Consider the following 23,066-nt stretch of genomic DNA (forward strand, 5'->3'; position numbering starts at 1 on the left):
AAAAAAAAACAGACGATCGTCGACGAAGAAAACAAATGATTCGTAAAGTATAAAATCTACTTTTTTGTGTGTAGAAACATGACAGAAATAGATAAATGTCACATCGATTTACAGGTATGTTGGATCATAAGATTGTAATCCAAGTATAATGAGTTTAGGCCGTACAGAACTAGAGGAATATTAATGAGCTAGGCCTAAAACTAGGCTAGGCCTAGGCCTAGCCTTAAAATAGAGGGAGGCTAGGCGGCCTAGGTCTAGCTAGCTAGCCTTCTGGCTGGGTGGTGTAACAGTTAACACTGTCTGTAAGAAAGAGCTTGCGATAGGCTAGGCCTAGGCCATTTACGAATAGTGAACAGGCGTTTACTTTTAGGTTGTAGGCCCTAAGGTTAGACACTTAGGCCTAGCCTAGGCCTACCTAGTACATTTTCTCACTGTTGCATATAATACAAGTTTGATTTTCTTCTTTTTTTGTGTTTGGGGCCGTTGTTTATTAGCCGTCTAGCTAGGGCCTAGGCCTACTTACAGTTTATAATTACATTTTATTATGTCCTACACACTGACTTTTTATTTTACTTGAAGGCCTCTGCCATGGGTCTTGATTGCACTGGCAAGCTTGCCGTTTTAGCAGGGTAAGTATAATTTTATTTTTGATAAGATTTATGCACTTGGTTGTCAATTGTAAATTAATAATTAATAAATAAATTTGATACTTTCCATAAACTGTAATTTAACAAGGGAAAAATAAGTCTGTTGCCTGAAAGACAACAGGATTTTTAATTTTGTCTGTTTTATAAAGTGAATTTTTTTTTTCTGTTAAAAGTGAATTAAAAACTACAAAACAATGAACCTATTTAAAATTTGTTTTTAATCTTCTTTATTTTTCATTCTTTGGAGTGCAATATATCTTTAATATTTACCAATACATACACAGACATACTTATAATTGAAATTGTTTTTTTCTCCTTCAGTCGGAGGTTCATGCGTATTATTGACTTGGACCAGAAGTCTGTGGTTAATTTAAAACGTGAGAGTAACTTCAAATGGGATGTGAGCGTTGTACAATGGAATAATCACTTACCAAACCAATTTGCAATTGCTGTAAGTGAGAGTAATGTTGGAGACTAGACTTAATCAATTTTATTCAAATGGTAGCAGTAGCAATATAATATAATACTTGTAATTTGCTAAAACACTGATTAAATTAATATAATTTGTGTTAGATGCAGGCAAAACATTTCTATTTATCATACATTCTAATATTTATCGATCTATAATTTCGCTTATGTTTCATAACGTTTGTCATTTTTGATTGTGCTACTCAACTTATCAGTTGGGGAAATTACACAGTAAAATCCTTACTCTTTTTTGTGCTATAGCAAAAATTATCCACTGTATACCCACCAACTTTTTTCACTTTCTAAGGAGTCACCACATATGGTATTACATTGGTTAAACTACCTAACTACTGAAACATCTGCCTGGCTTTTATAGCAGATTTTTGCCAAATTGTAAAGAAAATTTATGTTTTTTTTTGTCATACTGTAATTTCTATTACACATATTTGTTTTGTATACATTTAACCAGATATTATATTAAAATTCATGCATGTACATGAGCTTTAAATGGAACTGTAGGCCTACTTTGACAGTGATTTATAATTTTCTTAGGCAAATGAAACTGGTGATATATATACGATACAAGAAGGAGATTGGAGGCTTAGCAGTTCATTAAGGGGTCATAACAGAGCAATAAGGTAAGAAAATAAATTCTCAAAACACTGTCCTAAATTTGATTTCAACAAGTGTGATATTAAACGTATATATTATACAGAAATTCTGAACAGCATTATATAACGTTTTTTTAAACATTCTAGTTACATATGTTGTGGTATTAACATTTTGAGATATACCTACAAATATTTATAAACATTTGAAAAAATTAATACAAAAACACCTCATCTTATACCCTTTTCACAACTTCTAACAAGCTGTAACCAGGTTTGCATAGTGTGAAGATAATTTTGTGGAAAATCTCTGGAGAAAAACACACTGATGAGAGGTCTGTTTTTTGTTCTGAGATGTTACTGCACATGCATGTATTGCCCTGGTATTAAAGTGACCAATCATACTGAATCAATTAATGAGCAACTGTGTTTTCTCCCAAGATTTCTGTTGCATATGCATGTATGAAAACTTGTAATAAATCGGGAAATCAATCCCGTCACAAGATTCACTTTCTGGGATCTGCCTTCGTCCATTTTCTTTATTATCTCTTGCCATTGTTGTTTGTTGTTACTTTTTGACGTTATTAAATGTTCTTTGAATTGAATCAAACCTGGTTACAACTTGTAACAATTTTAATGCAGATGTGAAAAGGGTACTATTAAACTCAAAATTGAAATTGAATTCAGTCCAAAATCATAAAAATCTGGTGATCAATTTATAGTTGTATTTTCAATGACTGTCCAGAGGCATATCTAAGATTCTTCAAACATGGGAGCACTAATATATAATATTATATGTCAAAATTAAATATCAAAAAGTAGTTCATAAATTAATCTTATCTGTCAAAATGAGGGAGCATGTTTCTCCTGCTCTCTTACTGTATTAAGGATGCTGTCATACAATGGCTTTTGATAATTGTTAAGAATTGAAAATAATTTGTCCTACTTTGATTGAAAAGATACCATAACTGATGACCTATGATGTACTAAGGGCAATAGTTCAAGTACGGTTATCTGGAAATAAATAGTTTCTAAAATAGAAAATCTAAATAGTGGCTTACAGCAACGATAAGGCTGTGTATTCAATTCAGTTGCTTATGTTTGAAACTAGTAGCCTACAGTTTGCTAAAGCCTATGACAGAAATATGATGAATGAGGTAGCACAGAGGAAGCTTACATGGTCATTAAATATTCATTTAGAGTTGTAAAAGTGGTTTTTAATAGCTATGTTGTTTTCTATGAAACTTGTTATGTTGTTTGTTTGCTGTGTAGTTGATCAATTGAGTTATCTCATTATCAAGTTTGTAGTACTACTGTAGGCATGTTCAAATTTGTTTAAAAATGCGTTATCAGTTAATGGTCATCGTTTGGCCACCGTACAAGATCATATGCATTCCAGCCTTGCCAGTTAGTGGATATAATGTGAATTTGTAAGGTGTAGTAATAGTGGTTGCTGTTTTGTAGATAAATGTCAAATTCAACAACTTTATACAAATGTCTGCATCCTGGAAAGATACTTTCATCTAGTTGAAGTTATTTTGATTTTTCCAAATTAATGTATGTTAGATTGCAAGTATTGACCAATGACTGTCTTCGATCATAAACTTTGGTAACTATTTATTGGTTTTGACTATTGTTTTAACCAATTTTAAAAGAGTCTCTGAGTAGTTATGATCAATCCAGCAGGAAACTGAAGTTAGAACTTTCTCGGTTTTCAGTAAGTTTTTTGTAGAACAACAATTTCAACAACATGTTTCACGATACTTCGAATCTGCGTCACTTGAACGACAAGGAATCTAAACTACTTGAACTGAAACTCAAAGCTCTAAAGCAGCAGGAAAGTCGAAAATTGCACGAATGTGATAGAAAGATCAAGAGTTTAAAACAAGAGACTGAGCGTGTGGAATCACCACATTTAAAAAATGCAGAGGCTAAAAAATCACAGTTTAAAAACCATCAAAGATCAGTGAAAGAATTCTACTTAAAATGCACTGATTGGTTAGATGATCTTCAAAAGGATTTGGAAATGACCAATGAAAAAAAGCAGGGTGACCGTACAAGAATGTTGAAAATGAATCCAAGTTGTTTCGGAAGAGATTGGAAAGTAGTTTCTGATTTGGAGGAGTTCACATCAGCGGATCATCAATCCACATCAGAGAATTCCAAGGATATATCTGGTGATAATAAGGTTGGCTCATATTATGCTGTCAGCACTAGTTTTATCTGGTTGTGCCGTTTGAAGAAAGAATCTGACAGAAAGAATCAGAAACAGAAAGAAGAAAGCAAGAGGAAGATTAAACTTCTTGACAAAAGAACTCTTTCAGATAATTTTGACTCGCTGGTGCCATTCTCTGGAGCCAGAAAGAAACACAGTTTACAATTTAAAAGCCATGCTTTGATGATGTCGGTCGAAGAACGAAATAAGGGTCTGGACAGGGATACAACAACTGAAAATCCACCACATGATCTTTCGACTTCAGATATTAACCCAGAAAATGTGTTGTATACCACCAGTATTCATTCTTTATCAGACAAAGGACACTATATTGATGTTAAACCAGCTCTGACTTCTTACACCAGTGATGGACAAACTCTTTCCTCTCATAAACGTAGACTACCTCAATTACTGAAGACAGATGTACACCAATCGAACAGTAATTTACCAGCAATTGTTGATTCACTGACACTTGTACGCAATGGTGGGCAGGACACAGAAGACATTCTTCTTAATAATATTCAAAGAACAAATACAAAGGAGAAGACTGATGAAGAACTATTGGACAGTCGTGATTTCAGAACTGCTTTTGAAGATATTCCGCCACAGAATATTCGTTCCACTGATAGTGATGTCAAAAGTGATATTGGAAATGAGGGTAAAGAGGTTGAAGTTGGTTATGACGTCGACAGGCAAAGCTCCACTAATGGTGAAAGTGATCCTGATGAACGGTCTTGTTCAAGGAATGGCAGCAAAAAGCCACAAAGTATTCCATACCAGTTGAAAGCCTACAGCAGGGATCTTGATAGAAGGATGGGAGCAAGCTTTTATTCACTTAAACATGGCTCAGATAAAGGGAATGCTAATAGTCAGAAGAATGTCATACATCAATTTACATATGGACGCCATTTTAAAAAAAGAATGTCTGTGGCTAAATAAATATTTTACAGATTCTATATGGATATTGAGCCTAAAACAATTTATCTAGTAAAAGTAAAACACCACAGTAGAACAGATTAAAAATAAACAAAGAGACTGGTTAGGCCTACAAGTGAAACATTTTAAAGTACTAATGGATGGTTTCGTGAATGATAATGAACAATAATACATTTTTTTATTTGTTTATAATAAGTAATATTAGTGTTTTTAAAGAAATTGTGAAAACAAATCTGACAATGAATTTTTGTATAATAAATAATGATTGAAGTTTTGGTTCAAGAAAATTATTTGTGTAATAAACTTTGGCTACAATACTACCATTATAATTGAATTGATCATTAGACTATTTTTGAATACTGCCCTCTATAATTCATTTGTTTTTTTTTAAGGAGCTGTTCACAAGGCGCTTAGCACAGTGAAAGCCCCTATTCACATTTAGAATTATTATTTTTCAAACTAAACATTCAAATGTGTATGTCAATCAATTGACAGTTGAATCTACACAATAGTATGTTTACTCTAAACATGTATTGTATTAGTGTTTTGATAAACTTAAGATAGTTCCTTATAATACACACAACACATAATAAATGTCACACGTTCCGCACATTGTGTATATACACAGAGTAAAATTAAATACACTTGAAATGTTAACATAAAAGCCTATCATAACCGTGACTTGGAATGAAAAAAAAAGATGTAACAGACCATATCTTTAGTCAGTTTGAGTATGCCTAGATATTAGTTTGTGCTTTGTAATATGATGTTTCGTTTCATATTTAGTGTCACATTTTGCTAGCAATAGCATTGCTAAGGTACATCTTTGAATATTTTATGTCATTTATTCATTCCCCGATTCATTCATTTAATTTTGTTGATCAAAATCATTGTCAACAATATATACAAGACAACAAGAAAAGGTAACAAGCAATACACATAAAATGGAGTTAAATGGTATAAAACAATAAAAAAACAGAAATGCATGAGTCCACACCTTGTGACACTGTATAAATAAAAGCCAGTAACAACATTAATAATCTATCTCGGTTGGTCTGGAGAGGGCTTTGTACAACCTGGTACTTTGACGAAGATTCTGAATTTAGTTTAATCAACCTTTGTGGACACTGCCTACTGTAATTGTAACTACACACATTTTATATTTGGTCTTTCATATAACTAAACTCCATACCTCTCTAATAACTGTTTATTCACCCCAATTATAAGTCGTAAATCTCACATTATGCAGTGATTTAGTTTGTTTATTCTTTGCCCATTGCCCTATATCCTACGCTCGCGCTAAGGTCAAATTTTCGTTCGCCAAAATGGCGAAAGGTTTTGAAAAACATTAGCCAAATTGAAAATCCTTTAGCCAAATTTAAAAAAACATAAAAATTCGCAAAAATGTTAATTAAATAAATAATGCATGTATTTGTTTGTTATTTTACTTCTTTTACATTTATATATTATTATTATTAGGTATCCCAATGAAGCTGATTTTCGTTACCGCGATTTTAACACGTTCGTGAAATTTCAAAAAGTGACGTGTCTTTGAAGTTAAAAAATTACTATTTCTTATGTACCTATGAGAATAAAAATTATATGCCTGGAAAGATCTTGTTTAAGGGATTATTTTTATATATTTTTAATCTATGTTTATTAAATATTTTAATAGAAAACGCGAGTTAAAAATGAGGTACAAAAGCCGGCGAGCCGAAATCCGCGCGCTAAAAATAACTTTGGAAAACACCTACCCATTTTCGCACCCGATCGCACGAGGTCCATAATAGGTGGTGGAGTAATTTTTGTTGCATGTTATCAGGCTTTAAATACTCTTTATTTTCATACGTAAATCGGTTATTATTATTATGTACATCCGCCTCATATGTCAATTTTAACGATAAAAATTGAATTTTTGAGTCTTTCTCATTATCAAAATCTGGCTAATTTATATTTCTGTTTGATAAACCACATCGTTTTATTTGACTTTGCGTGGACCTCGTGCGAAGAAGCCAACAAGACCAACCACTGAAAAAAATAATCCCTACCATAAATATCAGTGTTTACCATTTTCCTTACGGGGGATTCAGTTCTCCGCTTATTACTAAATTACTGTCGCCCAGGCAATGTGCATGGTATGCATGTATTAGCGCGTTAATTAATGATTGGATAACCCCCGCAGTGGACTGTTCCATTTTCTGAACTAGTCTTCGCCGCACACGAGGCATGTCGAAAAATTTCGCCTCTCATCATGGAATATTTGCTTCGAAACGTCAATTTTATTTACCGATTTATTAAATATTTAATAAGTGGAATATTTATCAATCTATTATATAAAACAAGTACGTTAGGAACAAATGTACCGCAGAAATTTAAGAAGCTTTGAATTTGCTATGCAGCGGCCGTAACCCATTCTATGTAGGCGGCCGAAACGCGGTTTGGCCAGGGTTGCCGTTGTAGTATACGCTGTTTCTTAGCTATTCAATTTAAAGCGCAACTTTCGGTTAGAATAATCGAAAGGGAAATAAAATTAAACATGTTAACATTATACTATTGAGGTAATTACTTTGTTAAATTTAAAATTCCCTATTTTAAATAACAGAACAGCCTCGTTTACGGAAGTATTCGTCCACATGTTTCTGTTTACATTTTCTTCTCGAAGTTTATTTTCTACGTCGAAGAATAGGGACTTCCCCTTTTATTCGCTCATCATCACGTCGACGACGGCCGGCCACGAACCAATCACATTAACTGTGTGTCATTAAAACGTCATCGAGGCACGCTCTGCGCATGTTTAAACAGAACTAAAAAAATGAACACGGCGATTGTCACATAAAATGCTGTGGTGGTAAAAAGTGTACCCGAGTCAGAAAGTACCGAAGTGTGGCGAATTCTCGCTCCCATAAGAAGTCACGCCGACCAGGCTAGGCCTAGGCTTGGAAATGTATTTTCGCCTATTTGGCGAACGAGGCAATAATTATTTTCGCCAAATGGAGACTCCAGTCGCCATTGGCGAATTGGCGAGCGGTTAGCGCGAGCGTAGATCCAAAGTTGAAATATTTAGCAGTATGTAGCATTCTAGGAATTAATAAAATGAGAAAGACTCTAGTTATAAATATTTCTATTCTAAGAACTATATTTTTTTTACAAGAGCAGTCATAGTTTAAATAAACTTTCCTAAAAATGTATAAATACTGTCGAGTAGTAGCTATTTTAACTAAAGCTCTGTCTATACTATCAAACTTTATATGACAAAAAAATGTGATGTGCCCATATATGGACATGATGATGTCATATCACTACCATATTTAAGCATATCGCTACCATATTTGGGGTGCATCACATTTTTTATTTGTCAAACTAGTTTGATAGTGTAGATAGAGCTTTAGACTAATTCATTTTAAATGAAGAAAGATGAAGATGAAGAAACAAAACATGATTTTAACTCTAAACAGGAAACTCCTAAACAATCTACCAAATAGAAGATTTACAATGGCTATAATTTAAGAATACTAATCCAAAATTATCTTGTTTAAAAAAAAACACGAATATTAAAAGTATGTTGACTATGCCTTAAAAGCTTTACTGTAAAACTTCAAATCTAAGCAAAATCTTATCAAAATACAATATTGATTGTATACAGTGATTATGCATTGTTGACATAGTATATCTTAGGTCTTGGTGAATAATACTATGTAAACACTATCAATAAAAGTAAACACTATCAAATGGTTTACCATACTAGACTCGGGAGAGCGGTTTCAGTTTCTATACCACTGTCTCTGTTTGTACAGTCCTAACACTGTAGATCTCCAAGTTGGAAAACTTCTACGAGATATTTTTACATACTTACACTTGAATTTGGAGATTGCTGATTATTAGTAGAATTTGTTTGAAATATTATTTATTTATATAAAATTGTTTACTTGCTGGATATATTGAAAGTTGAAACTAATTTCATGGAGAATTTGCCAGTATCTTACTTAACACTACACACAAGCTTGGGATTACTGATTTACTATAATTTGTTTAAATAATTTACTTAATTTGTTTCTCAAAATTGGAAGAAGATTTACTTGTTGGATATGTTGCTGCTAATTTCATGGAGAAATAATCTGCATTTTTGTGTCTTCTTTATAAGAATTTGAAGGAGATTGTTTTAGTGGTTTTTTGGTACGTTAATTCTGAGAGGTCGTTTTCTTGGGGAAAATACCCATTATGGTAGTACTTTACTCTTTTGAATGCCTTTCTTGATTATCAACTAACAAGATATAAATGCTTAGGACAAGATATGATTCAAACTTAAAAACCATCTTTGCTGACAATAGTATTTATTCAAATTAGTTACAGGAGCATTAGAAAAATGATTTTCATATGGAGCTAGGAGCAAGTCCTATGAATGTTTTGGAATTAGTTCCTATATTGACAAATGACAGATTCATATAATAAAACTGATTTTTAATGAGTATACCTTTGTTGCAAATAATTTTACCTTAGAGATTTCTTCAAGCACAACACAATGCCAAGACATTTATGACATTTTAATATGTCTGAAACAGTATGAAAGGCCAACTCTGTGTTGCTAAGTTAAGGTTATATCAGTTATAATTGGAATGTGTTGTGTTTTGATGTCTATTATATATAGAAACAAACATAAGGATTTATTACACAATCGTAACACTTAAACTTGACTGCAGCCAATTTTTCTCCACTGGATATTGTATAAAGTTCACAAGTTTCAAATCTGCACCAAAAAAAAACAACACTTGATTGATTACAGCAGTATCAAATTTGTTTTTGAAAATATTCCATTTATAAAATTGTAATATTCTGGAAAGAAAAGACGTAATCATTTTAAAGGAAGTATGGATTATTGTTTTTCATTGTATGTTTTCCTCGGCAGATGGTTCATATATTTCGCGTCATTATGAAAAATAGTTAAATTGCAATCAGAATTATTGATAGATAGATTAAGATGATTTCAATGAAATATTGCAGAACAAATTTCTGGTAGGATGTGAGTTGCTTTACTGCTCAAGTACATAAAGGGAAATGTGATGAATATTGTTTTCGTGAAGATTAAGTCATCACCTGTGGTTACTGGAAATGCGTTTGACAAGTTATCTACAAATTAATCACATGTATATTATTTAAAAATTATCTTTTGTCTGTAGCTGTCTTGTTATGTCGATTTTGATCAAGAATGATTTGAAAGAATTTTTATTGGATGTTCACTATCGATTTTATACACAAGCTACAAACTGAGGTGCATTGAGGTATTACAATTTTTCTCTCGGACTTGATGAGGTTTTAAATGTGAACAACTAGTAATAGTGGTGCTACTTTTTATTCAACTATAATACTCTGTAAGCATTAGTCGTCGTAATCAAGATTATTATTTTAAACAAATTCAAGGCTTTGTTTCTACATACAAAGTTCACAGAAGTGGTGCTTGACAAAATTTCCCATTAGCCGTGTAAAGGTAAAGAAGCAGATTGATAGAATGAGTGAGGACTTTCGTAAAAGGAATCCATTTTAAATTAGCATCATATACGCCACAAGCTCAATATTTGTTGTATGTTAATCAGCGCTACTCAACAGTTGTTTAAACTAGATACCTTGGTCGTATGTACTGAATCAAACATCATTAATCTGCAATTGATAGAATGATTTCAGATTGAGGACTGGTTCTGTAGATCTATCATCAGAATTATCATCTTGCTAGCACATTCTGTTTTGATGTCACTGGATAATCCAAGCCAATTTACAGCATTTTCATGATGTCAAAAAAGTGTGACTTTAAATCACAACGTCTCCAAAAAGCATCACGCATAAATTTTATTGAAGGAAATCGGTTAGATGCGCAAATGAAACTATTTGGTCGAGCTGAGCGTCACATGATCCACGTTGCCAACAACGAGCTCCGATTGCTGGGTGAAGAAATTAGTCGTATTAAGCTATCAAGTGGAAATATATCATCCGAATTGCAGAACTGTGAAAATACCAAAATGCCATGCTTTCTCTATGGCGAACGGGTCAGTAGTAGAAAATACGCAAGAAATATTACAATGTTGGATAAACAGTCTGATTTTGGACAACATGAGGTAAAAACTACGTCTGAACAATCAAAATCTATTGACATTAAAGACAATTTTGATAATTTGTTCTCAAATGATGTTGATGATCATGATTCATCTTCTTCATCTGTTGATGGAACGACTTCTTCTGACAGCTCTGTTTTTTCCCAAACTTCGTTCGTGCCGTCACCTAGATTCCGTAGTCTCTCAGATCCTGGATGGACTAAACCGCGATCTTCCAGATCTACTGTGCCAAATCTACCCCAGCAAAACAATTGCTTCCTTAAGCCAAAAAAATCATACAGTGAGCGATTACATTTAACTAGTGGAGCAAAAAACAAATCATCAGTTAATAAAAGTACTGAATTGTTTGCACACAGAGCAAAAACTCCATGGGAGATGAGTCTGTCAAAATTTGATAGTCGTTTTAGTTCAAAACACATGGTGCAAAGGCCGAAGACCGCAATCGATTTGGCAAATACACCAAAACAATCGGTAGATTCATTTATAAGTACAAATAATACAAGGTTTATACGCTCAAGAAGCTGTGAGGAAAGTGCTGGTAAAGTAATTACACCAAGTTTAAAATGGACTAGGCCATCAGTTTATGCACAAACAATAGCCAGCAGGCGGCGAACTATGAATTCACTTATAGTTGGAGGCAATAATAAAAAGACATTTTTTAACTCTGTAAAGTGACTGTCATTTTAACTAATATATACAGAAGCGTACAGTTTTGTGTTGCATTTCAACATTTTTGGACATTTTGTAATTGAACTGATGGTTATGTCAATCAAATTGATAGACTTTTGCTATTGCATGTCTTAAGACAATTAATTAATAAATTTTACTTTATTAATATCCATAGAACTGTGAAAAAAGTTTTGTTTAAAGACTAAAGCTCTATCTACTGTACACTAACAAACTTTATGTGACAAAAAATGTGATGTGCTCATATATGGAAATGATGATGTCATATCACTACAGTATTTGGGCATATCACTATCAAACACAAAATGCTTTGCCTCTTTTGCCACTCCTTGGCACAATAAAGCTATTTGTTATTTTGTTTGCCAAATTAATAAATAAAAAGTAATTATGAGCTTGATATTAAGATTGTGTAATATTGTAGATATATGAAGAATATATAATAAAAAATATATTATGTCATAATAAAAGTATTTGTTTTTAATGTGTTGCATGGCATATTTTAATTATCATCATTCTGGAAATAGGACTCCAAAGCTCTGTCTATTATCAATTGTGCCCAGCTGCTTAGCATGTAGAGCGATGAGAGAGCTATTTTGAAACCACAAGGCATGTATCTGAAATGCAGTAAACGTCTGAAAATGTGTTTTTCTATACCTATTTACCTGTATTCATATGTCTGTTTCAGTGATCTGGATTGGTCTCACTTTGAAAGTAACCTGTTGGCAACATGCTCGGTTGATACTTACATTTTTCTCTGGGATACAAGGTAAAGATATTTTAATTATAGTATACAGTATTTATTTTTGCTTTATGCCAAAGTATAATATATGGAATAATAATAATTATTATGACTCTGCAAAATAAAAAAAAAGTGCCCCATTGAGGAAAGACAGGAAATGTACAATTGGAATTTATAATTTTCTCAGAGTCTCTGTCTGAACTGTTGGTACATCAGGACAGAGTTCAAGAGCTCAGACACCCCACATCAACAAATTGTTCATCATTAAATTTAAATTAATGTTAATCTTCTTTTGATTGCCTTTAGGGAAGACACAAGAAAGCCGTGCGGTTCATTCTCAACTGTTTGTAAGTAGGACACTCGATTGCTGATATTATTGAACATCAATATACTGTACATATCCTGTAGGCTGTGGATATTGAGTTTCCTTTCAGCTCTGTCTACACTATCAAACTAGTTTGACAAAAAGAGGTGTGATGTGCCCAATTATGGTAGTGTAGTCAAATATGGTAGTGATATGCCCAAATTCATTTATTCAATCAAGCCTTGTTTATTTGAAAATATGTAAAAAAACACAATATTTTGAAGTTAACAAAAAATAGCATATAATCATACTAAACATTTTGGTTGTTAAAATATTAAGAGGTTGGTAGCCATTTATTTTTTATTTATTTTTATCTCACTCATTTGTGTTAAAGCTCAGGTACAGGCATGAATTTTAAATATAATATCTGGTTAATTGTACATAAATCAAATATTTGTAACAGAAATCAAGACGAAAAAACATGAATTTCGCTTAATATGGACAAATACAAAATTTGGCATAATTCTGCCATAAAAACCAGGAAGACTTTTTTTCAGTAGTTAGGTAGTTTAACCTAATGTAATAACATGTCTGGTGACTCCCTAGAAGGTGAAAAAAGATAGTGGATATACGGTGGATAATTTTTGCTATAGCATGAAAATAAAAATCTGAAGTTGAATAAAAATACCAGAAATGTAAAATTCAAGTTATATTACATATATTTAGTCATCTGATAACATTTTTTACCACACCGTTTATTTTTCATAGCTTTTTAAAATGCCTCTCTATTTACAAAATTTGTGTACAAAAGAATAGAGATTTTACTGTGTAATTTGAACTATCCCCCCACTGATAAGAAAGTGCTTATTTTCAACAAGCTCGTGTAACACAAATAAAATCCCAAAAATTATGAAACATAGGGGAAACTATAGATCAATAATTATTGGAATGTATGATCAATAGAAATTTTTTGCCCGCACCTGGCCTTTAAATGTTTAGGCCTAACATTTCCTTTTCCATTGCAGTCGGGGCAGCACAAGTGAAATGGAACAAGTTAAACTCTAATTTACTAGCTACAGTTCATGAGGGAAATCTGAGACTGTGGGATAAGCGGGTAGGTTGCTAGCTGACGATCAGAAATCAATAAACCAACAACAGAAACTTTAAAGTAACACATTTTGGCGAGGCTTTTTTAGATAATATACGAACTATATTTCTGTACAGAATACAAGTCAAGCAGCAGTACAATATATAACGGCTCACACACAAAAGATACATGGGCTAGATTGGAACCCAACAGATGAATTCAGCCTGGCAACCTCTAGTCAAGATGGACTTGTTAAAGTAATATTTTGTTTTTTTGAAAAAGAAATATTAATGTTGTCTAAATCCCTGTCTAGACTGTAAAACTTTATGTGACACATAAATGTGGTGTGGCCATATATGGACATGATGATGTAATATCACTACCATATTTGAGCATATCACTACCATACTTGGGCACATCACATTTTTGTTGTCAAACTAGTTTGTTAGTGTAGACAGAGCATAAAAATAAATAGTAATAAACAAGTTTTCACATATTATGTCTAGATTATTTATTAAACTGTCTTTTGTTTTTAGTTTTGGGATGTGAGAGATAATCACAAAGCAGACAAAGAATTGCGTACCAAAGGTCCTGCCTGGAGAGCTTGTTATGCGGTAAGGAAACTCAAATCTTAAGGTCTGCCTACACTATCAATGTGTGACAAAAAAGTGTGATATATGACATCATCATGTCCATATATGGGCACATCACATTTTTTTGTCAGATAAAGTTTGATAGTGTAGTACAGAGTTTAACAGACTGATTGTCTGCCTGTATTCTTAGTTATTAAAATGTGTATATGTTCACGTTAAACAATTCACTTTATGCAGTTAGTCTGTTGGTCCGTTTGAAGAACATACACTCTTTGTCAAAGAAAAGTAGATCCTCTCTTGCTACCATGCCATAGTCTACTAGGCTTTTGTTTGCAATGCCAAATAATTCTATCTTTTTTTCTATCCTGATTTAGCCCTTTGGTGATGGTATAATAACAGCAACTGTACCTCAACTTCGGGATGAGAACACCGTAGTACTCTGGAGTCGTAGCACACCACACCAACCAGTGCATGTCTTCCAAGGCCATAGGGATGTTGTTCTTGATTTTCAATGGCGACATAAACAAGATGGTTAGTTTGTATTCATGCACCCTTCTCTTCATGAGTGGTGGTTTTATTTTTACTTTTATATCTGCAACCTAACTCATATTCACTTTCTCACTCGTAGTGAATAGCTTGTTGTACGAATCTATTCACCCTCACTAAACCATAGTTTTACATTTTGCTATTTATCATTAGATTTAGTGACATACTGTAATGGCTTGTAGTGGACCTGAACCTTTCCTTTCAATCCCAAGGTCCAGGGTTCAATCCTGACCTAGTGCTGGGATTGTAACTCACTACTCGATTCGACTCCCTAAATCTCAAATGATACTTAGTTTATAAGCATGATAAATTAAAAAATAGTTTATCCATCCTGTAATTGGCGAGTCACTCGCTGTTAAATGAAATAAAAAATAAAATGAAAAAATAAATAAATTTTCATTTATAGATTCATCTGACCATCAGCTTGTTACTTGGTCACGTGATCAACACCTGATTATCTGGAAGATCGACACAAATATACAGAGGGTACGTAATAATTGTGATATCCTTTTGTGAATACACTGATTTTCTTATGTTGCTGCGTTGGAAATGCCATCACAACACATATTAATTTTAATGTCTTTATACACCTACTGTAATTATATTTGTTTTCACCCTCTAAGTGCCTAAAACAAAAATTTCACAGAGCATTTTCTGCTGCTGCACCTTTCCTTGGAATCCACTACCTCATTGTATATGTAATTCGTCTACATTGAAACAGTTAAAATCTGTTTTTAAAACCCATTTGCGAGAACTTTTGGTAAAGAGCACCTCAATATATTCATATTATTATTAACATATTTGTTATTTTAAACATACAACAACAAACAAAGTAGATACATAATTTGTTAAAAAAGAAATATGTTTTGTATAAATATTTTAAGTACATGAATGTTTTATTTAGTACTGCGGTGTTGATGTTGACACTCTGGTTCATAACACCCTATCAGAATCCGTGCCACTTTCAACCAATGGTACAGAGGTAGACACAAGTGTGCATGGAACTCCAACAAGATCAGACGAGACACCGTCAGAGCATGGTTCATCTATCGACACTGAGACCTCCACACATTCCATGTCACTACAACAGGAATTCATTAAAATAACAAATTCACAGATATCAAGTAATACTAAGATGCCGCATGTAGAAAAAGTAAGTGAGATAATTTTTGTCATAAATTTAAATTGTATTTACTGAAAATCAGTTGTGTAATGCCGGGAGAAAAGCCCCCATGTTTATCACTCCTAAGGGGCTGTACAACGTTGGGTAGTTGCATTGAGGCTACTCATAGACTGGGGCCCATTTCAGTTCTTGGGTTTAGCCAGTGAGCGATATCCGTTACGCCACTGCTGATACTGATACTTCTTTTAGGCTTTGTCATTAATGTGTTTGTGTTTGTTTTCATGGAAATAGAGAGATTGTTGATTGATTGAAATTTATGATTCTTTAAAGTTAACTATAATCTTCCCTTGCCAAGTGTTATTGAATTGTTTAGTTTTGTGTCTTTAGTCGTATTTGCCAAAGAAAAAGATGTAAAAAAAATATCAATTAAAAAAGTTGGAAATTTTTATTTTCTAAAATTTTTCTTTCAGATCGATATAGGAAACCGAAGTTGTACACTTGTTTCCCACAATGCAGCTGTTAAAATATTGGTTACATTCCCGTCCATGTATCCCAATAATACACCTCCTATCTTTGTTTATCATGAATCATCGGTTGTTGATTTGGAGCAAAAGACTAGAATATTAAAGGTAAGACCATTCCACCATGGTAAGACATACAGTACATTAATACAGTCCACTCGTCCAATACTGGAAACTCTCTCAAAACCAGACTTTTCTCAAGTTCCAAAAGGTCCCAAATTAATTTTTACCATTTTAATTTTAAAACCAGATTTTCTGGAAACCAGCCCAAAGGTGTCCAGTACTGGGAGAGTTGACTGCAATTACCACTAAGATTTTAATCTTTTAATATGTAATATCGGCAACAGTTCACAGCACTCCTCGACCATAATTTTCTTAGGAGGATGCCCAGTGGAATAGTAGGGGATACCCCTTGTGCTGGTAAAGTACATTTCTGCCCTGTCAAGTGACGGCTGAAGGAGCAACGACCTCGGATAAATTGCAGCCAACAAGAAGACGATTAGATTATGATATGATATAAATTATGTTTAAGTGTTTAATATAAATATTGAATTACTAATGTTTGCAGACACTGAAGGATACTTGTCGCCAGTGTGTCCAGCAATCTCGTCCATGTTTGGAAGCTTGTTTACAACAGTTATCAATTCCATTACAGATTATGCAAAGTCCAGTAAGTTGTTATAATTTATCATGCATAAACTACATATAATAATACCGATATAAGTTTGCGGTACACCACGTATATTGGTTCTGAAAAGAACTGTTGAGTTTCTCGACGTTTCGATCAATATGCTTTGATCGTCCTCAGCATTCTCACTCCTGATACGTGGTGTACCGCAAACTTATATCAACATTTGATTTCGCCATGCAAACCTTCAAACCTTCACATATTACACTAATACCCTTTTCACATCTGCATAAATTGTTACAACTTGTAAAAACTTGTAACCAGGTTTGATCTGGACCCCAATGGAAATAAGCTGGAATGATATTTACCGGCTTTTTGGGTTATCTATGGAAGACTACCGTATGTTTTAATTGTTCTTGTTTACCAATTGTAATGTATATTTGTGTACTTCCGAATAAATTCAAATCAAATCGATCTCCCGATTTATTACATGTTTCTCATACTCGCATACACGAACCCTGAGAAATCAAACAAAAACAACACAAAATTGTATTCACCCTGTTCAAACCTGGTTACAACTTGTTAAATTTTTCAGATGTGAAAGGGTATAAGTCTCATTTGAGGCTTAGGGAAAGAGTCGTGAGTTAAATCCTTGGCACTAGGTCAGGATTGAACCTGGGATTGGAGACAAGCATGTTTACCACAAAGCTACAACTTCACTAAAGTTGTTGTTTTATGTAGAAAATATTACGCCCTAAAATCTATTAATTCCCCTTGTGATTGTGATATGATTAATTATGTTAATTATAGAAAAACACAATCATTATGATTGCATTCCTAATTCAAAATTCTGAGGGTATTTTTTTTTATGTTGGTAAACCATCAATCTCTATACACATGCATCAACAAATACAATTTATTCACAATGATATCATTTTGATAAATGATTTAATTAATTTATTTATTCAACTTTGTTTTACAAGGGTAGCTCTAACAGCTGTACTTCAGCAATACAGCTGACTTAAAGAGGCCCTCTTAAAAACAATACAAAAATATACAGACGGCATTCAAACATAAAGATACAAGAGGATTCATAAAATGTATCTTTTTATTTGACAGTCTAACTCACAAACCATTGTAGGAAGCCCAAGTATGTATAGACACCAGTACAGTCCAACGCAGGCTAATTACAAGTACAACAGCTTTTCAGATAAATGCATTCCGTTTCCAAGAACCTGTGGTGCCAGATTCTGCGGAGTAGGTTAGTACTGTATTTTTATGCCTCCAATTAAAACCGTTAAGCTCTGTCTACACTATCAATCTGCCTGAATATGGTTGTGATATATGATCAAATATGGAAGTGATATGACATCATCATGTCCATATTATGGGCACATCACATTTTTTTATCACCTAAAGTTTGATAGTGTAGACAGAGTTGTAGTTCTTTGTTAGTCATTTGCAAATCCTCTTGTTTATATGACACTTTGATAAGAATTTAGCTAAGTATTAAAATCTTATTCTGATTTCAGATAAACTTGTTGTTTTTCATCGACCTGGTACGTTTAGGAAAAACAGCAGTCAACAAGTACCAACTCCAAAGTAAGATATTATATTATTGAGTAATTTGTATAGGGACACATTCCCCTAAAACAAACATGTGGAAATAATGTATTATCACTAAGGTCAGCCCCTATTAATGAACACCTATCAAAGAGGCATGTTATTGGACTATATCTAAAATGTCTACAGTATCATAGACAAATTCTAGGATACAGTGTTACATACAGTATGTATCACATGTGATTGTATCAGCAAACCTCTAACAATAATTGCTTAGGATGTACAGTATTATTTCATCAACAGAGCATTATCAGCATTGGGCTCACTTCCATTGAAGAAGAAACCTGTAAATCAAGACAGTGTATCATTGAGTAGCTATTACAATCTCAGAGAAAATGTAAGGACACAATATCTTACTACGATGTACATATTGATTTACTACTGTATATTCTGCTACTTTAAGAGTATCGTACATAATATATAAATACTGTACTACTATGTAGTGTATTCTGTAATATTTGTCGTATATCGTCGTATATTATATAAATAATTAATATTAGGCAAATAATTTCATGAGGTCAAAAGTGAAAGACACTGTATAACAACAACCATATCAATCTGACATAAGAGTTTTAATAATAGTATTATGTCTATTGAACATCATGTGACCCACAATCCTCCAATCAACTCTTACATTGCAAAACATTGGTATCTACCATACTAATATATATAGGATATATGTAATTAAGCCATATTTATGTTTTTTAATTATTATTTTTCAGAAACGACCCAAAGGTTTCAAATCCAAAAGAAAAGGCTCGGATCCAAGTTCCAAGCAATTCCGACACGGATCTGTTGTTTTACACAATGTGTCCGGTCTTCTTCCTATTCATCGCAAATTAGCTGAAACATATATGTAAGTGTTAATACTGTTACTACTCAATTTGTTAAGTATTCAATCTATGATACTTGCTTTGGAGAAGACATCAATCAATTCAATTCAATTCAAAATTCTTTAATCATCCCACACGGGACAATTCAAATAAAATGGTCTGGATTAAAATGATCTTACAAAATATACAAAATATCACAATACACAGTACAATATAACAAGAGTCAAAGTTCAAGAATTCAAGAGTCGGATGGCCACTGGCAAAAACAAATTTCTTTTCTGGTTTGTTCTACATGCCGGGCATCGAAAGCGACTTATAGCGCCGGTATCCATAAAAATAAAAAAATGCTTAAAGGCGCTTGACAAAGTTAAAAAGTAAATTCTTCTGTGTACAAGTGGGTTTTCAGTCGTATTTTGAAGGGATTGACATGGTTTAACCAAACTCTAACATAGACCCCATTTACATTTACTATTGGGTCATACGGTGGTGGAATGGGTGTGAACAGCAGGCTAATGTTCTGGAGGTAGTTAATATGCTGGGTCATATTTTCAGTGCACCAATATACATTTTTTATTACCTTCATGTTTGATAAATATTTTATTTTAGACTACAAACCGTCGACATTCCAAGAATGTGTAGTATGAACGCCCAAGCCGCAAAGGAAGTAGGAAGGGATGATCTAGTACAGGTAGATATTGTTTCTACATTATTGCTTGTGAAATATATTAATACTCTCATTATAATGCCAACTTGCTACTAGTTCTGGTGGTTTCATCTGATTATAAATTATAAACCGTAGGTCCAGTGTACACAGTTCACCCGTATGCACTTTAAATAACCTAGTTCATCATTCAAGATGAGTAGGGGGTTACCCTGGTGAACTGGTTTACAATATAGTACCATGTGGATTACCACCTGTGTCTGATAGGGCAGTGATTCATTTACTATTGGTAATCCTTTTCCACATGTGCCAAGACATAAAATAGTCCTTATCCAAGAAGACTTGTTCTACTACCAGAACCATGGAGTGATTGCACCTCGAACTCTTGCCGATGTTATGGCCACTCACTGTATATGTGTCAATGAGAGCATATCACTTTGACCTTAGTTGGCAAGGAAGTCGATCTGTGTTGAATGCATTCGCAAGAAGCAACAAAACACGTTTCAATTTATCTTTCAGGTTTGGTCTTTGGCAGCATTATCAACAGATTCCACACTGATCCCTGATGAAAACGTTGATGCTGGTATACCATGGGGAGCTCATCCCTTTGGCCGCAAATTGCTTTCTTCTTTGTGAGTAAATGTATTTGAAATTCATCATCGATTCTTAATCTAAGCATAAATCAAATCTTACAAATTTGAATATATCTGTTGTCTGACTTATATCTCTGGTTTTTTTTTTTCAGGATTGAATATTATAGTTCAATACATGATGTACAAACATTAGCTATGATTTGCTGTACATTTGGGTCAAGAGCTACTCCGACCAATCAGGTGGCGCAACACAGAAATAAAAGGCGTGATTTTAAAAGGTCAACATCCAGTGATGACTTCATCTTATTGGTAAGTAAGCACACATATGTAAAGCTCTGTCTACACTATCAAACTTTATATGACAAAAAATGTGATGTGTCCATATATGGACATGATGATTTCATATCACTACCATATTTGTGCACATCACACTTTTTTTGTCAAACTAGTTTGATAGTGTAGACAGAGCTGTAGAAGCGTCCAAATATTCTCAACTTCACTTTATATCCTTTTTGGAAACATGTGGTGTACCGCAAACCCTGAGGTCAATCCTAACCTCAAACTAGTTTGATAATAAAGGTGCAATGTTCCCAAATATGGTAGTGATATGACGTAATCATGTCCACATATGGGCACATCACATTTTTTGTCACATAAAGTTGATAGTGTAGTTTTACTTTACTTCAATATTTTTATGATCAGTTTGAAATGTATTTATCTCTTCTAGTCAGCTGGCAAGTACATGGTGCAAAGTAGCTATGATCCAATCTTCACTTCTGATTGGCAACCAGATGGCGACTACGGCTCAGGTTGGCTCCCTGAGTCACCAGATGACTACAAATTCAATTATAAGAACGTTTATGAGATTGAGACAAGAGAGCATAATGAAAACTCAAAGTAATTAACTTTAATTTATATAAATTAAAAAAACAAATACAAATAAAATAAGGAAATAAATCAAAACTAAACCCAAAACCAACTGTGAAGACTGTTAAACACAGGCTACTGTAGTTCTGTGATAATCAACATGATGATTGTGGGAAATCATAAAAAGAATAATTTTGAATTACCGAAAATACTGTAATATTTTTACAAAAAATATTCTTAAGCTCGGTCTACACTATCAAACTATTTTGACAAAAAAAGTGTGATGTGCCCAAATATGGTAGTGATATTCCCAAATATAGAAGTGATGACATCATCATATCTATATATGGGCACATCACATTTTGTTGTCAAAGTGTATACAGAGCTAAAAATAACTATGTGTGTATTGTAGGTTATTAGATGAGAACAAGCTGCGGCAATATGATGAGTTCAAGAGTGTTTATGCTGAGATTCTTTACCGATGGAACATAATGGAAGCTAGAGCTGATGTATTGAACTACCTCACACATCCTCCACCCGCATCCTCAGGACTAGGTAAGCATTTTAAGAGCTAGATACATCCTCACAATTAGATAAGCACCCCAGGGCTAGATCAGCATCCTATGGGCGAGATAAGCATCCCCTGGGCTAGATAAGCATCCCCTGGGCTAGATAAGCATCCCCAGGGCTAGATCAGCATCCCCTGGGCTAGATAAGCATCCCCAGGGCGAGATAAGCATCCCCATGGCGGGATCAGCATCTCCAGGACCAGATAAGCATCCCCAGGGTGAGATAAGCATCTTCAGGGCTAGATCAGCATCCTATCGGCTAGATCAGCATCGTATGGGCTAGATCAGCATCCTATGGGCTAGATAAGCATTCCCATGGCTAGATAAGCATCCCCAGGACGAGATCAGCATTCCCAGGGTGAGATAAGCATCCTTATAGCCAGATAAAATAATCGCACCTAATCCAATATGTTGTCGCATTTAAATTAATTGTACTTTATTTGTATATACAGAGTTTGTGAATTTTGGTATCACTTGCCAGCATTGTCAGAAAAGAGTGTTTTCTATACAGTGTGATGACTGTCGCTGGTTTTCATTTAGTTGTGCAATATGCCATGTGGCTGTCAAAGGCAAGTACTCATACTTTAATCCAGAAACATACATGTACAGTAGAAACCCTCCTTTGGGACTCCCCTCAGTGGACACCTCTATTCAGGGGACCTGTCTATTAATGGAATTCTTTCCTGGGAAATGAACAAGGGGTAATACTGTACGTTT

The 23,066-nt window shown here is 33.8% G+C and overlaps 1 protein-coding gene across 1 annotated transcript in view; it reads left to right on the forward strand.

The window, feature by feature from the left end:
- Window positions 1–23,066, forward strand: part of LOC144850905 (GATOR2 complex protein WDR59-like) — a 24,575-nt gene continuing 1,509 nt past the window's right edge. The window contains exons 1-24 of the mRNA XM_078708415.1: window positions 1–114; window positions 580–629; window positions 969–1,098; window positions 1,668–1,753; window positions 12,348–12,428; window positions 12,708–12,748; window positions 13,731–13,819; window positions 13,930–14,049; window positions 14,329–14,406; window positions 14,760–14,916; window positions 15,338–15,417; window positions 15,836–16,084; window positions 16,525–16,683; window positions 17,144–17,245; window positions 18,323–18,464; window positions 18,736–18,805; window positions 19,070–19,163; window positions 19,549–19,682; window positions 20,266–20,347; window positions 20,840–20,952; window positions 21,066–21,222; window positions 21,641–21,810; window positions 22,193–22,335; window positions 22,802–22,918. Of these exons, the coding sequence (XP_078564541.1) occupies window positions 79–114; window positions 580–629; window positions 969–1,098; window positions 1,668–1,753; window positions 12,348–12,428; window positions 12,708–12,748; window positions 13,731–13,819; window positions 13,930–14,049; window positions 14,329–14,406; window positions 14,760–14,916; window positions 15,338–15,417; window positions 15,836–16,084; window positions 16,525–16,683; window positions 17,144–17,245; window positions 18,323–18,464; window positions 18,736–18,805; window positions 19,070–19,163; window positions 19,549–19,682; window positions 20,266–20,347; window positions 20,840–20,952; window positions 21,066–21,222; window positions 21,641–21,810; window positions 22,193–22,335; window positions 22,802–22,918 (2,680 nt within the window). The 5' untranslated portion in view covers window positions 1–78. The remainder of the gene's footprint in view (window positions 115–579; window positions 630–968; window positions 1,099–1,667; window positions 1,754–12,347; window positions 12,429–12,707; window positions 12,749–13,730; window positions 13,820–13,929; window positions 14,050–14,328; window positions 14,407–14,759; window positions 14,917–15,337; window positions 15,418–15,835; window positions 16,085–16,524; window positions 16,684–17,143; window positions 17,246–18,322; window positions 18,465–18,735; window positions 18,806–19,069; window positions 19,164–19,548; window positions 19,683–20,265; window positions 20,348–20,839; window positions 20,953–21,065; window positions 21,223–21,640; window positions 21,811–22,192; window positions 22,336–22,801; window positions 22,919–23,066) is intronic.

This window comes from Antedon bifida, chromosome 8 (genome assembly GCF_963402885.1).
Source record: "Antedon bifida chromosome 8, ecAntBifi1.1, whole genome shotgun sequence".
NCBI classification, from domain to species: Eukaryota; Metazoa; Echinodermata; class Crinoidea; order Comatulida; family Antedonidae; genus Antedon; species Antedon bifida.